Source organism: Dama dama, chromosome 20 (assembly GCF_033118175.1).
Source record: "Dama dama isolate Ldn47 chromosome 20, ASM3311817v1, whole genome shotgun sequence".
NCBI lineage: Eukaryota > Metazoa > Chordata > Mammalia > Artiodactyla > Cervidae > Dama > Dama dama.
The window spans coordinates 53,049,264-53,065,829 of NC_083700.1; the positions used below are offsets into that span (position 1 = coordinate 53,049,264).

General features: G+C 45.7%; 2 protein-coding genes and 1 non-coding gene across 13 annotated transcripts in view; 2 read left to right on the forward strand and 1 right to left on the reverse strand.

The window, feature by feature from the left end:
* Positions 1–15,645, reverse strand: part of LRRC8D (leucine rich repeat containing 8 VRAC subunit D) — a 130,840-nt gene extending 115,195 nt beyond the window's left edge. For 2 of the 11 annotated variants that reach the window (XM_061121427.1, XM_061121422.1), the window contains exon 1: positions 15,090–15,266. The gene's annotated coding sequence lies outside the window, so the exon portion shown is untranslated. Of the gene's footprint in view, positions 1–6,199; positions 7,451–10,204; positions 10,430–11,828; positions 12,062–14,650; positions 14,938–15,089; positions 15,275–15,517 lie in introns of those variants that run through there. The other 9 variants (XR_009689123.1, XR_009689122.1, XR_009689125.1 and 6 more) reach the window with 9 other exon arrangements.
* Positions 10,365–10,430, forward strand: LOC133041823 (small nucleolar RNA SNORD58). Its single transcript, XR_009689385.1, has one exon. It is a non-coding gene; the product is annotated as a small nucleolar RNA SNORD58 (small nucleolar RNA).
* On the forward strand, positions 10,483–11,179 carry LOC133041064 (large ribosomal subunit protein uL22-like). The gene has a single exon (XM_061121429.1). It carries the CDS (start codon positions 10,523–10,525, stop codon positions 11,075–11,077), a length of 555 nt encoding a protein of 184 aa, XP_060977412.1. The 5' UTR covers positions 10,483–10,522; the 3' UTR covers positions 11,078–11,179.
* Positions 15,646–16,566: the final 921 nt, after the last annotated feature.

Consider the following 16,566-nt stretch of genomic DNA (forward strand, 5'->3'; position numbering starts at 1 on the left):
TTTAGTTTTGTGCTCCCTTTAATTTTCAGGGAGGGGCTGAGAGTGCCCATTGGGTAGTAACCGCCTCTAGACCTGAAATGCCAAGACTGAACTAAGTAAAGTAAGTATTGGATATGTTTAAGATTTTAGGACCTTCCATCTGAACTTCAAAAAGCATGATCCTATTATTGCACGGACCATCAGTAAAGTTCCATGGGAAATGATATTCCTTTCAACAAGAAGACTTTGTTAGCAAAACTCAAAGAAATGAAGGGGCTCAGAGGCTGAATTCAGAGGTCAGATGAAAAAGTCAGTAGTGTATGTATAATCTGGCCCTGCTACAAATATGCCGCTCCGGCAGAAGGTCATGAGAATGGTTTGCAAACACACGGCAGGATAAAGAACAGCAGAGAAGGAAGAGGGAAGAGAGCAAAAAACTTGGACTAACATTATTTTTTTAAGCATAAATTATCATTTCTAATTTTTTTCAATGTTGAGACATTGCTTTTCCCTTGGTAGAACTGTCTGCCTTCCCGGTAGATTTAGAACTCAAGAAACGGAAGTAGGAGAGGTCCAAGACATTTGGGGGGGGGGAAAAAGGCCCAATTCATGCTAGGTCCCAGGAAATGCACAAGTGAGCATCATTTCATTCAACTCCTAAGAGAGTGAAGAACTGAACTATTAGCTCTGTAGAAACCATGCCCCACACAGTGGACTCCACAGCTCATGAGAGACTGTCGATGAAGGGACAGTCACCAAGGAAATGCTGCATGATCCATTTCCTTCGAAATTAAAAAAAAGGGGTGGGGTGGGATGGGGTAGGGGACTTAACACAAAGGCATAAAGATTAAAGCCATAGTGCATTCTCGATATGGGTGGGAAATTTATGTGAAAATGATGATAGTCTGAGATTATTTAATGTATATACAGAATAACAAGCAAATGATGAAACCTAAATAGATCTTCCCCAAGGTTTGATTGCTGGCCCCCTCCTAAGGTTTAAAAATCAGATTGATGACATATGATGATATGATGACAAACTCCCAATTGGCCTCTGAATAGCTAAAGGTTAGAGGTCCCTTATCTGACTGCACTCAGAATCACCTGCAGGCTTTTAAATACTATGTCTAGGGCAGGGGGGATTGTCAGTAGCATGTGGTGTTCCCATTATCTGTACATTTAAGAAACTCGCAGGCGACCCTATGTTGCAGTCTGGTTGGGGAGCTTTTGCTGCAGACATTCTACTCCCTTCTAGACTCTGCCACTAGAACCAGTCATGACAGAGACTAGAATAAATGATTTCCTTTCTCAAGAACCTTTAATGGAATAATCTTTGGCAATGGAATGAAGTCCAAATTCCTTAGCAGGACACTCGAGGCCCTCTGTGATGTGTCCCAAACTACTTTTCTGCCCTCCTTGGCTCCCCCATCCCTCACTCTGTCACGGCACCATTCCCCAAACACATCACACAACACGCTTCTTTTATGTCTTTGGCACTCACTGCCCCAACGTTCCCTCAGCTCACCCACCCTTTCCCCACCAGTCAGCATATTTCTCATCATTCAAGTCTGGGCTGCTCAAGTTATTTTTCTCTGTGAAAACTTTTCTGATCTTTCCAGCTAAAATCAGTCTCCCCCTCCTCTGAGCAAATGTCCAAAAAATGAGCTCAGGCAGAAATAACAGCATATACTGCGTGCTCATTGAATGACACTGAACTGCTGTGGACCGGTCTCCCCCACTTCTCATACCATGGATGAGAGTCAGACAGGTTCAAAGTGTCCTTTCTCAGTTACTCACAAGCACTGTAACCCTCAGGAGGTTATTTAAACACTGTGAGCCTCACTCTTATGATCTTTGAAATGGGACCCACAAAGAAGGAGCCCTACCTTTATGACTGATTTGAGCGTAAAACAGAAAATGTGTTCGGCCCAATGCAGACCACATAAAATGTACCAAGATGATAGCTGTCAGTGTTCTCTATTAACTTTTGTTTCCCTCCCTACGAGAATACATCACAGACACATCACATAAGTAAGAGCTCCAAAACCATGTGCTCCCACTCAAAAATAAATAAATAAAAAGCATTTGCTTTCAAAGTGATAAACAGTGATTTCTTAAAATTTCTTAAAGCCCTTTCTCCTTGCCCAATTTTGTTCTGTTATGAAGGGCATTTCATAATATTTCTATTGAGAAGTCATCTCTTAATCCCCTTTCTTTCCTTTTCAAAAATCAATGTACAAAATTCTAACGAACAAGCCCTGTCTGTCCCTCCTACTCCGGCTTGGCTTTCTGCTTTGAACTACAGTAACTGCCTGCAGCCACAGTGTCGCTGCCCAGAGAAATGCCTGCTTCACCCTCACAACAAACAACACTTTGTAGGCAAACTGGAGGCGAGCCCAAAGTAGGAGGGGGGAAAACCAAGGAAAAGGAGTTTGGGCCAGAAACTGAGTCGACACCCACATTATCGTCATTCTGTAACACAGGTAAGGAGGGAACAGGAAAGGAGAGCAGCTCAGATCAACGCCAGCCTTCCCAGTAACTCCCAGGCATCCAGCTCATCAACACCCACCCATGAGAGAGACTCCGAGACTTCCAAAGAACACACTGGTTCCCAAATGCCCAACACACATGGCCACTGTTGTCAGTAAAATATCATCACATGTAGTATGCAGCTTATCCCACACAATCAATCCTGTTGCTGTTATCAACCTCTCCACCAATCACAGGGGATGAAACCCAAGTCTCGAGAAGTCCAAAGTCAGTACAGAAGAGTGACAGGACCAATACTCAAGTCCTCTAAGCTCCAAAGGCTTGGCCCTTCCCACTGTCCTTTATGAAGTGTGAAAAACAATTTTTAAAACATTCTCAGAAGCTCACCAAATCCCTAAGTTGTAAAGGTAAGGTAGTTTCTGTCCTCTTAAAAACAATTCTGGTGCGGAGTGAGGACTGTCACAGCAAGGAGGCCCCACCTACAGCCCTTAGAGGGATCAATCCGGTGTCTCAGGACATTGCTCTAGGAAGACCATTTAGTTTCTGTGCCGAGATGGAAAATGTCTCCTGACGATGCTATTTGCTCATTTGGTTTGGGGATGAAGTATTAGGGAAGGAGTATAATTTTTTTCTCCTTTTTTTTTTTTTTTTTTTTTAAATCAAACCCTGATCTTGATAAAGGTGAAGTGAGGGGGAAAGCAAAAGAAGATTCTAAGGCCTATTTGTGATCCTTGATAAGAGAAGAGTACTGGGGTGGGTAGCCCTTCCCTTCTCCAGGGGATCTTCCCAACTCAGGGATTGAACCCCTGTCTCCAAATTGCAGGAGGATTCTTTACCATCTGAGCCACCAGGGAAGCCCAAGAATACTGGAGTGGGGAGCCTATCCCTTCTCCAGCGGATCTTCCCGACCCAGGGATCGAACCGGGGTCTCCTGAACTGCAGGCAGATTCTTTACCAGCTGAGCTACCAGGGAAGCCCATGAATAGAGTACAAGAGGCTGAAATGCAGTCCTCAGACCATGAGTGCCTGCGTTCCAATCACAGCTTTGCCACCTCCAGCTCTGAGGTCTTGAGTCCCTTGGCTGCTCCCAGAGATGGGGAAGCGCAGCCAGATGGGGAACTGGGCCTTGCCGTCCTCTGCTACAAAATGGGCTGTTGTGAGCAGTACGTGAGCTAAAAACACATAAAGTGCTCCAACAGTGCCAGGCACGTGTAAGTACAAAGCAAGTGCTTCCTATTACTATTCCCAGAACAGATTAGTCTCCATGATTGTGTTCTTTTTTTAAGTGTGTTTTAGAAGGTTAAAGAAGATTTCTTAGATAAGTTGTTAATCCATAATGTCCCCAAACAGCACAAAGATTTATTCACAAGTTTCACTTCCTGACAGGATCCTCCAGGATTTCCATCTGTGGACTAGAGTCCCTGGAAGAACAAACAGTGGAATGTGAAGAATTTTCCTTCTTCTCAGCAACAGTGCAAGTAAATCTGCACCCATTTTCTCAATACTACAAACAGGCTTCCACACAGAAAAAAAACAAGAAACTTATAGCATTAAGCTAACTAACACAGGGGAAAATTTTTAAATTCACTTTATATCTGAAAGCAACCAAAGAGTTAAAAATTTAAAGTTATACCAGTTTGAGAAAGACATGGTCCAGATCATGTTGTGATGACAATCCTAAGGACTGGGATAAAACCTAATGAATCAAAAGATATTTTCCCCATAAAATGTTGGAATTCCAGGAACAATGGGCTATCCCTGGGATGATTAAGAGAAAAAATGGTTTTTAAAAATCCCCTCTCAGGCTAAAAGTCTAGACTCAGCTGACACACAGCTCTGCTAAAAAATCACCTCTCTTCTCTTTCAGAGAGGGTGTATGTACAATAGGTTAAACAGTGGAAGGATTTTTCCCCAAAAGAGCAGATAAAACTAAAGACAGCAGCACTAGAAGGAAGGGTCACAACACTGGGCTGGGGTGGTGTCCTGCCCAGGGGCACCCGGCCGGGAAGAGAGGCTAAAACTCAGCCCGCACTGGCCTTCAAGCAGCGTGCCTGGCGGAGCAGACGTGGCCCCCGCTGCCACTAACCTCACACGGAAGGGTTGCGGGGGCAGCATCAAGCGGTGCCAAGCAGTCCAACGCCCCAGAGCAATGCAAGCTGGTGTCCAGAGCCACTGGGAGCTGGAGGCCATCGTGCATGCCCCCTCGAAACAATGCTGTGCTCTGGAGGGGCGGGGAAAAGTCTTGGTTTGTACAACGGAACCATGTTCAGCTTTCCTTGTTTACTTTATGATGCCAGCTGCTCTGCCGCCCTCCCTTTGCTCACTCTATATTATCCTTTCTCTTACACTCCAGTTCTCCTTCCGCAGAAGCCACACGTTGACGAGCATACCAGGGATGGCAAGACAATAGCCCTCCGCCCACCCACAGAGGTTGTGCAGACACTACTAAATGTGCATTAGATCACAATTTTCCCTTCTCAGTAAGGACTCCTCTTTTTGGTTTCTCTCCTATTACCCCCCTAATCAATTCTAAGATATAAAGAAACCTTCCTCTTCGCTTCCGGGGTAGATGATCTTTCTTCACCTCCAGCGGCTCGTACCCTATGTTCTGTATTTCTGGGCCCACTTGCCTCCCACAGCCGTATCTTCTACCTGCTTCGCTCCCGTACTTTACTTATTTCTCCCTCAATCATTACTCCTAGGAAGGAAAACCCTGTCAAATACATCTACTCTGGATATAATAAATCAGATTTAAAGAGCAGAAATTACTACATTGACAAGTCCGGGGATTTTGGTTTGCTTTGTTGTTTTCTGTGTGTATGTGGGGGGGGGGGGGGGGGTTACACAAAACAATGACATCACGTTTTCATTTGTTTCAACGTTCTAAAAGTCTATTATGCTTTTTGTTGAATGCTCTGCTTCCATTTACCTGGCCACTAAAGAGCTATCTATCTCTAAGGCCTAAGATCACAGGCTCTATCCAACCCACAAAGCTATTTTATTTGGTCTGCAGGAAGTTCTTTTTCAAATGTTGAGCTTAGCCAATCTCTCAAAATCAGGAGATTTTTAAGTAATCCAGATTTCTGGCTTACAGTGAAGATCTGTCAAGACTGGCCCACATTCCCATATGGCAACAGTTGGCTGCTGAGCAGACTGGCTGAACAGGACCCCCTTGACAAGACCTACATTTTCTGGTTCAGTCCAGGCCTGCCCCCCACTCCCCCACCCCCATCAGTCCACCCTGAGGTGAGTACCAGGTGCCGTAAGCCACCTCACGTGAGGCCCACTTCAGGCAGTGTTTGGTATATGCCTGAGACCATGGCTAATATCCAGCTCCAACTCTCTCTCTGGTTAGTGCAGAACTTACAGGGGTAATCAGAAAGTTTCTCCTTGGTACAGAATTTTCCAGGTACAATTCACAAGGAAAAGAACTTACAACTAAGTAAAAAGGAAAATGTCCCATAGTAAAGAAATATTTGTAAAGCACTAAGTTAAAAAGAAAGACTGTATGTGTGGTGTGTGCGGAAGAGGATTCACTGGGTAAGCTGTGTAACACTGCAGGCCATTTTACAATTTGTAACTTATTATTGGCTAAATATTAATATGAAAAATAAAACCGTTAAAGTAGAAACTCAGAGTGAATTCACTCCACTGAAATGACTATACTTGAACATAATAAATCTATAAATGAAACAGACTATATATATCACATACATATATGGATATTTATTGATTCATTATTAACTCAGAGGATATGGGTATGATTGTCTTTAATTGCATATACTTGTGATAGCATTTATTCAGTAAACATTTGCATAAAACACCTTCCAAACAGTAGCTACATCCTTTTATGTTTATGCACAGTAGTGTTGTAGAGTCAGATCTAATCAGGAGGAGGGCACTTAGTGTGTGCTACTACAAGCGGCATTCTATTACCAATACTGATGATAAAAGAGAACAGGGCTAGAGAAAGCACCAAAACAAGTGATTTTAAATTACTCTCTCAATTCCAGGATCAACTTGCATTCAAGCGATTTTACCGACAGGCTGGTATTTCTAAAACACTGCGTTGATGAGAGCTCTGGCCTGCAGAGCAGGGGGCCCCCAGCTCCCCTCTTCTCAGCCGTGAGCCCATTCTTCAGATATGGTCCGTAAACAAGGAGCAGGAACCAGACGAGCTGTGAGGTCTCTTTACGACTCAAAATCAGATTCACTTTTTAAACAGAAACATTAATAGTATTATAAAATGAAGAAAAACAAACCTAAGAGAAATGAGAGGAATGCCGTACATAAGAGAATGAGCTTTGAAATAAAGACTAGTTTCAAATTCCACTTCCACCACTTCCTTGTGATTTTTTTTGTTTTTTTTTTTGGGGGGGGGGAAGATCACATAACCTCTCAGGCCTCAGTTATGTCATCTCTAAAGTGGAAATAAGTCCATCTTCCACTCAGGACTGTTTTACAGATCAAATGAGAATATATGTAAATTCCAGGGCACGGGTTTGGAATTATCAGTAAATGCCTAATAAATGATGGTTGTTATTACCTATAAGTATTCCATAAACTGTCCAATTACTTCTTGACCTAAGTTTAAAAAACTAGTTATAGATGATAATAAACTGATCTTAAAAGCTTATGAAGTAGGGTATCATTGCAAGAATCATGGGGGTCATTTTCGAAAGAATTTGAATATTCAAACATTTCTTAGAACTGGATTGGGAACAACCTATAAAGAGAATGTGACTGATGGTATTTCACGCCCAATGTGAAGGGCATGAATCTGTCTGGTCTCCGTTGAGTGAGCTCGGCAGAGGCAGCTTCCTGGAGGCTGACACCCTTGACGGAAGGGCCATCTTACACTTCTTCCTCCTGCCTGCTTTGTAGACTTCACTGCGGTCTTGGTGATCTGTTGATGTTGAGATTTAGCAATGAGATTTATGGGTTGCTGTGGAAGTGAAGTCTTCTCTGGCAAAGTTCCTAACTAATACCAGCAAGCAGAGAAGGAAAGTAAAAAAAGCTTTTTAAGAAAAGAAATGTTTACGATAGAATTGAACATCAATATGTGTGCTCTTTTCCCAACAGCAGGTGTCAAGAAGAGGAAACGGACATCTCAAACATCTCAGGAAGGCAGTAATTCCCAGACTTTTGATATCACAGACTAGTAAAATTTCAAAAGAAGACTGTCATAAAATTGCCAGATTTTAGAAGAAATCATACCAAAGACAAACCATCACCAGTCTTTCATAACCTATCAAAGTAAGCAAGATATCCCAACCAAGATTTTTTTAAAATCCTTTCAATTGAATAAACTTAGCACTAAAATTAAAACTGAAAAGCCTGCTGCATTCTCTTTATTCTTTTCCACAGGCTGGTGTAACTGTCACTATGCATTCACAATGGACCACAGGATGGTCCCCTCACGCCATCCAGTCCAGGAAGCAGCATCTCATGGAGCACCAAGGGCCACACAGTGGACCATCTGCTGTCTTGGTCATCATCTTCCAAGGACACAAATGTATCCTTAAAGCTCCTTGTTTATCTTAACTACCAAGTGTGAGTTGTCAGCCACTAATGTTTCAAAACTTCTCTAAGGTGTCAATACCCACCCTTTCTATACAACTATGCAAGTGGGTGGCTCTCAGTCTTGACTACACACCAGAATCACTTTGGAGTGATTTGGAGTATGTCATTGGTGTAGTATCACACTTAGCAGATTTCACATATCTTCAACGAGAAGACATTAAGAAATTACCATTCGTAGATGTCTTTTGAAGCAGATAGGACAGAAATCCTAGGTAACTTAATGCCGGGTTATCCAAACGAAACTTCACTCCCAGAGACTCTGACCCAAAAGATGCAGGGAAAGGTCTGGGCTCATGTAACTTTAAAACATTTCCCAGACTGATTCTGATGCCAGCCAGGGCTAAGCAAAACTATTTACATTATTTCCTGAATTTATGTTTTATAAGGCTTTAAGGAATGCACCTCTTCATGTACTCCTTCAGGTGTCAAATATCAACGCAGGGCCTGCTGTGGCAGGGGGGCGTTGGGGGGGCACCAGGAAATCAGTGGCGTAGAAGACAGATACATCTCTGTCTTCGCCACACTGACAGGGCACGGGAGCAGGCAGACAAGGAAGCTGGCGGCTGAAATAGTACGTGGGAATAGGGGGGAACAATCCAAGTTTCCTCTGTCCCTATCCTAGTGGTTTCATGGGCGTCAGAATCATCTCCTCCTGGCTGTCTTCTTTCCAGATACTAGAAACTCTTATTTTTATCAGAAAAACAGATGGGCAAGGCTCTGTCCTCATGGAGCTTACATTCTGGCAGGACTGTCTACCCTCTCTAGGTACATTACATTGGTCATTGCAGCTCTGGTGTCTCACCTAAAGTCAGGTGCCCATGCTTTGAACAAAGCACAGTAGAAACTCAATTATGACTATGTTTTCTGTTTTGTGGCCAAAATCTTTCTGATGAAGCTTAGCACTTCCTGTCCTTTTTAATCTGCAACAAGTTGGGAAAACACTGTAAAAATATTTTTGAAGCCCTTTCCTGGATTTTCCCACCAAAAACCATCTTACGACAACTCTGTAATTCCCCCCTTAATACCTGACCTCATATTTGCCCACAAAGAAACACACCTGCAAATCTTCTGATGACTAACATATCCTGGTGCAGTTTCCCTGGAATAAATCCCCATTGGTTAACTATTTCATAATTCAGAAGAGTGCACTATCATCTGTAAACCTAGAAATTCCACTGTGTATTCCTTCTTTTGGAACAACTATGTAAATAAGTCCTAAGGGACTCTAGTGTTTACTCACCTTCAAGCAGAGTAATCTTTATCTTTAGCCTGTATCTGTGGTCTTTCATGCAGGTAGATTCTAATGCCTGCTCTATGACTATGTGTGTAAGCTGCCACTAACCACATCACCTCCCTAGGCCTCAATTTCCTCTTCTACCAAATTCAAGCACTGATCATTCCCATCTATTAAAAATCCTCTGCTTCTACTCAAAACTGATACACTGCACACTTAATTCCAAGGTGACTTCAACTCTGATACAGCCTTTGAAAGAGTAAAAGGACAATTTCTAAGGATTTTTAAATATGTCCCCATGCATGAAATCTCTTAAATTCACAAAACACCAGTTCTTACAGGAATATTTTCATCTCCAGAGAATACAGACAGGTTTCCCATGTAGGCCACGCACTGAAGTGAGAGCAAGCAGACTGTACCATCCGGACAGGCAACACACCTGCAATGGACTGGGCACAATGGACATTCCTAACAAAGGAGGTTACACGTGTTGGCTACGAAATCTGCAATTTTGTTCTAGCACTCTCAACACTACTGGATGGTGACCACCTGAACCAAGTAATTTACTTAAATCTAGTGTGCTGGGCAGATCTAGAACATTTGGATAACCTGGCATTAAGTTACCAAGGATTTCTGTCCTATCTGCTTCAAAAGACATCCAAGGATGGTTGTTTCCTAATGTCTTCTCGTTGAAGATATGTGAAATCTGGTAAGTGTGACACCACACCAATGACATACTAAAGCTCAGTTCTAGGACAAAGGCCTGTCTCTAAGACCCCACCTCTCTCTCCTTCCCCAAAAGTAAATCACTAGTTAAGTATTTCAGGCATTCTAGCAAAAAAAAAAAAAAAAACTTAGCTAGGGTGGGAACAGACCTCATACATGGTTTTTGCCAATACCAGTTATTCCCCTATTTACCTCTTCACAAATTTCAAAAGCAACTCTGGGCTCTTCCTTTTCCGGTAAGCGGCCTCAGAGGGTTAAGAGAACGGCATCCGTGTCACTAGTCTTAGTAGTGTCAACGCTGCTGTAGGCAACTGGTAATTGTAGATGACATGAAACTGGATTGAGAGGATGGCTGCGATGATGGCATTTCTTAGGACACCTTTGGATTAATCATGAAAACAACTACTCTCTGAGCAGCTGTGGACAGAGTTTATAGTACATAAATATTAAACTGTGAGTTGCTGTAAATATATGTTGACAGTTATTCTTGCTTCCAGCTGACCCTTAAAAATGGTGCGCTATTCACTAGACCCAGAAAACCCCACAAAATCATGCAAATCAAGAGGTTCAAATCTTCGTGTTCACTTTAAGAACACTCGTGAGACTGCCCAGGCCATAAAGGGTATGCATATCCGAAAAGCCACCAAGTATCTGAAGGATGTCACTTTAAAGAAGCAATGTGTGCCATTCCGTCGTTACAATGGTGGAGTTGGTAGGTGTGCACAGGCCAAACAGTGGGGCTGGACGCAGGGTCAGTGGCCCAAAAAGAGTGCTGAATTTTTACTACACATGCTCAAAAATGCAGAGAGTAATGCTGAACTTAAGGGCTTAGATGTAGATTCTCTGGTCATTGAGCACATCCAAGTGAACAAAGCCCCCAAGATGAGGCGCAGGACTTACAGAGCTCACGGTCGGATCAACCCCTACATGAGCTCTCCCTGCCACATTGAGATGATCCTTACTGAAAAAGAACAGATTGTTCCTAAACCAGAAGAGGAGGTTGCACAGAAGAAAAAGATATCCCAGAAGAAACTGAAGAAACAAAAACTTATGGCCCGGGAATAAATGCCGCAGAAAATAAATGCAAATAAAAGTAAAAGTGTTGGTTGTCTTAATTAGTAAATGTATGTGAAGTGTTAACCACAAAATAGATCAAATGAGTTTTAACAGGCTGTTTTGCATCTTTTGGTACTTCATATAAAATGGAATTGAGAACATGGGGGAAAAAAAAAAAAAGCAACTCTGATTTGGCAAGCTTCAGATTTGCACAGAACATTAGCAATTCTCTTCCAGATGTCTAAATAGAATTACAAAGATCCCAGAGGATGGAGTATGGATTTCAGAAGCTTACAACAGACTCAAATAATATCAAAAGGGCACTTCAGGTGCAAACATTAGCAACAACTGAACTCCCTGTAGCTTGGCCACAAACACAAATTTCTCAGATGCCCTAAGCTTGGGGTTCATCAACCCCTGGAATTCCCCTCCATCACCCAGAACTCCCAGCTTTCAAATAGGACAAGCAGCGCCAAACAAAGTACTGGGTTTCATGAAGTATTAATATTAAGTGACTACAAAGCTTTTGGCAAAGTCATCCTCCACTCCTCTCTCATATGATTAGAAAGCAGAATTAAGATTTTAAAATCTCAAAAGACTGGAAGACTGGACCAAAATAAATAGGACAGTACTGAACAGGGACAAAAACAAAACAAAAAACACCCACTCAGCTTCTCTCTCTCTCTCTCACACATACACACACACACACACGCACACTTGCACAATGAACACAGAATGCAACAGCTAATATGACAAATACCTGGGAGTTCTGACTGTCCAGACCCTAAACATGAGTCTGTGCTGGGCTGTTTTGTAAGCTTAAGCTGCAAAAAGTAGATAGATGTTTGTGTCTTGGTCTCAGGAAACAGCTGTCCTACTGTACTCTTTGTGGACCAGGTCAGGTCTCCATTAACATATTCAATTTCAGTCACCATAACTCTCCATAAAAGATGCTGACAAACTCAGGAGGCAGAAACCAGGTCCCATGTAGAACTGTGAAAAGAATTAGGACTATTTTGCTTTGAGAAAATTTAATCGGCTGGAGTGGAAAGAAGGAAACATTATTCTGTCTTTGCGCCTTCGCAGGACTATCTGAGGAGGTGGGTCATTCCAGAGGAATAGAATCAACAGAACAAAGTTTCAGGGAAGCAGTCATCAGCTAATGATCATACACACAGGCCAAAGGCATGATGGCATGTCTTTGTAAGTAGAGAGGTCCCTGTATCTGGGGGTGTTTAAACAGATGCTGCCTCACAAATATAAGAGTTTACTAAAGAAGTTAGACCAAGACTTCTCTAAAATGCCCAGTCTAATTCTGAGACTTCCCCATCTGCCAGGATCTCTCAAAAATGCCTTTTTCTCTGATTAGAAGTTGCCCAGATCCTAATCCGTTCAGGTCTGAGTGTAGCAGAAGTCCCCTCGATTGGCTTCCCAACTCACAGTCCTTCCTCACCTTTCAAAACCACCTCCTCCGAGGCCTGTTCTGAGATATAACTTCACTTCACAGTGGCTTCTACCTTCCCTATCAAGGCAGAGTTTCTCAACTTTGGCACTACTGACATTTTAGATGGGATCATTCTTTGTAGTGGGGAACATTCTGGACACTGCAGGATGTTTAGCAAGATTCAGGGTCTCTGATCACTAGGTGTCAGTAATGCTTGCCTCCTAGTTAGGACAAGCTAAAATACAACTGTGTCCGGATATCCCAAATGTCTGCTGGGAGGCAAAGTAACCCCCTGTCGAAAACCACGCTTCTTGAAGCAAATAATTAACACCACTGACTTGTGGTTCAAGTCTTCCACTAACTATATCCCCTCTACCTCCCTTCATCAGACATCTTCTCTGTTCCAGCCAGGCAAACCTATTTTTGACCCATGACACGCCTCAAAGCTTCCCCTAACACATGTGCCCTCCCTCTTCCACAAGACACAAACACTCCCAGCTGGCTCCACACATCCTTTCCATCTCCGTGTTCCTTGGCCTTCTAGACAAATGCAATCCCTTGCTTCTGGTGGTGGTCTCACATGGACCGTCTTACTTGCTTTCTATTAGTACAAGAATCCTCTCCTTGACTAAGGCACCCCAACACCCACTCAGGTTCTCTGCTTCCTGCTGGTACTCAATAAATATTGGCTGGACTTTTCAGAATGTCAATATCAGCTCCAATGATACATGAAAATACATGAAATCCCTTACCGACTGCCATTTCAAGAACATAAGTGATCAGGAGCACACGGGTTTGACAAAACTTTCATGTTTTCACAGTTAGTACCAATTTAATACCTACAGTACTGAGACTGAATCAAGTCTGACTTCCAAAATACAGCTATCAAAATAATTTAACTATTGGGACATTAAGGACACAGCAAACTTTTTAAAAATCAAAAAAAGTTCTGAACAATGTAAAAACTAGGGGGAGAAAGTCAAGTTTTGACCAAGTTTTTAAAATTCTATAAACCTTGGCTGAAAGAAAAAGATAGGAATATGGCTCAATACTTTCACTGTTGCATCATACACCACTCCACAGGATCATTAAGAGAATGGGGGACTGGGTCATGTAAGGACAGCTTCCTCTCCAACTTTCTAATGTGTTAGGTTTTAATCAACAAAGTACACACTCAGATGCCCTCAATAAAAATGAGACAAATCTAAGATAAAATGTTCAGATATATAAATAAACCATGCCAATTCAAGATTTTGGATTGCTTTTTTCCCAGCTCCATGATTACCTAATCATTTCATGGGCTGCTCCCTTACCAGCCGACAGAGACCAAATACTTTGTCGGCACCTTATTCTACCTGATGTGTATCTCCGGATCTTTCCTATCTTGTTCTTGTATTCTAACAGCGTTTTATTCAGTGGGTGTAGAAGACAAAAAAGAGAGGATTCTCACCCTGCGCTAGCTGATGGGAGGTGTCTGGTCAGTATTAACGAGCTGTAAAAATAAATGCTGCCCGAAGACCCCATTTATTGGGTATGGTGCAGAGTTCTTCCCACAGGTCTGTACCATGAAGAGGCCCCCAGAACCCAGGAGGGGAAGATCTGAATCACAGTCATTCTTGGCACTTGGAAGCGCCCTTTGGTTGTTTACGAGGTAAACAGCCCTCCCCAGGACTGCAGACGGGAATCCCCTGGCTGCCCAGACTCTTCCAACCTCCAGCTCAGAACACATAATAGGTGCTCAATAAACGCAGCCTGACTAGAATTTTATTAGCAAAGCTGCTAAAGAAAGTTTCCAGAAGTCAGCTCTCTCTTTACTCCTGAATCTCTTTCAAAATATGTCCTCAAAGCTTTCTTTGCCCAACAAGAAATTTTTTTTTTCTAAGTCAAGGAGAAGGAAAGGAGGAAATCTGCGCAACAGAAGGGATATATGAGTCCAAGGGAGCTCAAGTTGGGCCGCATGGTCGGCTAGGGCTCCCCAGCACCTATTCGCCCTCCTTCTGCCCATCTCCTGAGCACTCCAACCTCTCACCTCTGCACTTTTTCTTTCCTGAAACCCCACCTCCCCACCTTCTGACACAGACACCCCAACTGCGTATCCAAGTGGGGCCGCACACCCCACCTCTCCAGCAGGGACCTACCTCTCCTCCCCTCGACCTGGGGCAGCTCTTCTTTACTGCAGCTGGCTTTTTAAGAAACTAAAAAAACTCATCCCCTTATCCGTGAGGGATACCCCCAAATAAAGGGGGGAGAGAAACAGGAAGGCCCCTATGAACCCTCCAGGCAGCGGAGGTGTGATTCTCTGAGCAGCCACCCCCAGTCCTCTTCCTTTCCAAGCCCCTGGAAGGGATTCGCGCAGAAGTCCGGCTCCCAAGTGCCCACGCTTCCAAACAAGCTAGAAGCGGATTATACCGGTACCCAACCCGGAGATGGCCCGCGGCGGGCTGGGTGCACCTGCGGGCCCCCGGCTCCCTCCCCCTCGCGCTGGGGGCGGGGCGCGCCCTCACTTCCCAGCCCAGCCCACCCCGCGCGGGAAGGAGGCGGGAGGGGAGGCGTTTCTGGAGAAGTTGAAGGGCTCACCTTCTGGGCAGCGGGCCAGCGAGGCCAGACACCAAACACCCACCTCCGGGAAGAGTCAGCGGAGCCGTAACCGGGTCTCCCCGCCCTTCCGATGGGGCGGAGGGAGGCGAGAGAAGGGAGCGCGCGTGGCGGGGAGCCGGAGAGAGGCGGTCGCAGGCCGGCACGGTCCTCTCACGGGGCCCACTCCGCGGCCCCGGCGCCCGCCGCTCAGATTGCCGAAAGCGGAACGATCTTCGGGGACCGAGGCTAGCGCTCGGCCCGGCCCGCTGGCCGCCCGCGTCCCCCAGCCCGCGAGGTCCCAGCCACAGCCTCCGCTCGGGCCGCGGCGCCGCGGGGCAGGTCGCCGGCGCCGGGGTGGCGCGTGTCGGCTGCGGCGCGGCTCCACCGGCACAGTCCCCGGCCCCTGCCCGGGAGAGGCGCGCACCAACCTTGGGGGGCAGCCCGGGCAGCTTTGGCCGCCTAGCCCCGGCTTAGGCGGAGGCGGGAGGTGGCGGCATCACCTGCGGCGTGCGGCTACTGCTGCTCCCGGACGCGCCGGGGCGGCGGAGGCGCGCGGCGCCCTGCACCCTGCTCCCGCGGCCCCGCCCGCGGCTGCCACCTCGAAGCGCGGCGGAGGAGCCGGGGCACCACGGGCGGCGGCAGCGGCGGCGACGGGAGCAGCAGCACATGACTCTGTAACGGGGGGAATTAGACAAAGCGTAACATGGACTCCGGGCCCGTGCAGGCGCTGCAGCTTCGGGACCAACCGCAGCCGGCGAGCGCCGCCACTGGCTCGGCCGCAGCCAATGGGGGCGGGCCCGGGCCTCCATGTGATGGCGAGCTCTCTTCCCCCGCGGCTCTCCGGTGCCGGGGGTCGGGGCGCTTCCGCCGCCGGGCTGGCTGACCGGAGGGAGGGGTGGCGAGTTCGGTGGCCCGGGGTCGGGCACTGGCGGCGGGAGGCGGCGGCGCCGCGCGCAGGTGCACCCGGCGGGGTGGGGGCGGCCGCCGGAGCCCGCCGTCCCCCCAGCTGCTCATCAGTGAAATGCCCACCTGGGCCGGGCACGATGCCCGCGCCCAATGTCGCCAGGCGGGCGAGAGTCCATCTCAGGCACCTTCACCCTTCCTGGGGCTATCCTGTCAACTGGACCTCTGATAGTAAGACGGGTGTGGGGCTGGGGTATGCCATGAAATGGTAGGGGGAAATTCGCCGAAAAGTCATTTCAGCGGCTTCCAACTGTCCTTACCTGGGATATAGGGCACACACAACTTTATCTTGGCGCGAATAGCTTCCCTGCCTAATTTGTTCTGTCTCTGCTATTGAAGATGCAAGAGAGAGTCACTTATTGTTTTTATCTGAGTCTGCTCTCCCCGACTCCCCCCACCCCATTCTTTTTTGCCAAAAATGTCACAGGAAAGTTTGTCCTCCACTAAATCGTGTTTCCCAACCTGATAGTTTTCCCTCTTGTTTTTGTTGTAAGATCAAAGTATATTTGAAGTC

Bases quoted from the DNA above. Each gene is read 5' to 3' on its own strand.
- LOC133041064 (XM_061121429.1), top strand. From the start codon at position 10,523: ATGGTGCGCTATTCACTAGACCCAGAAAACCCCACAAAATCATGCAAA.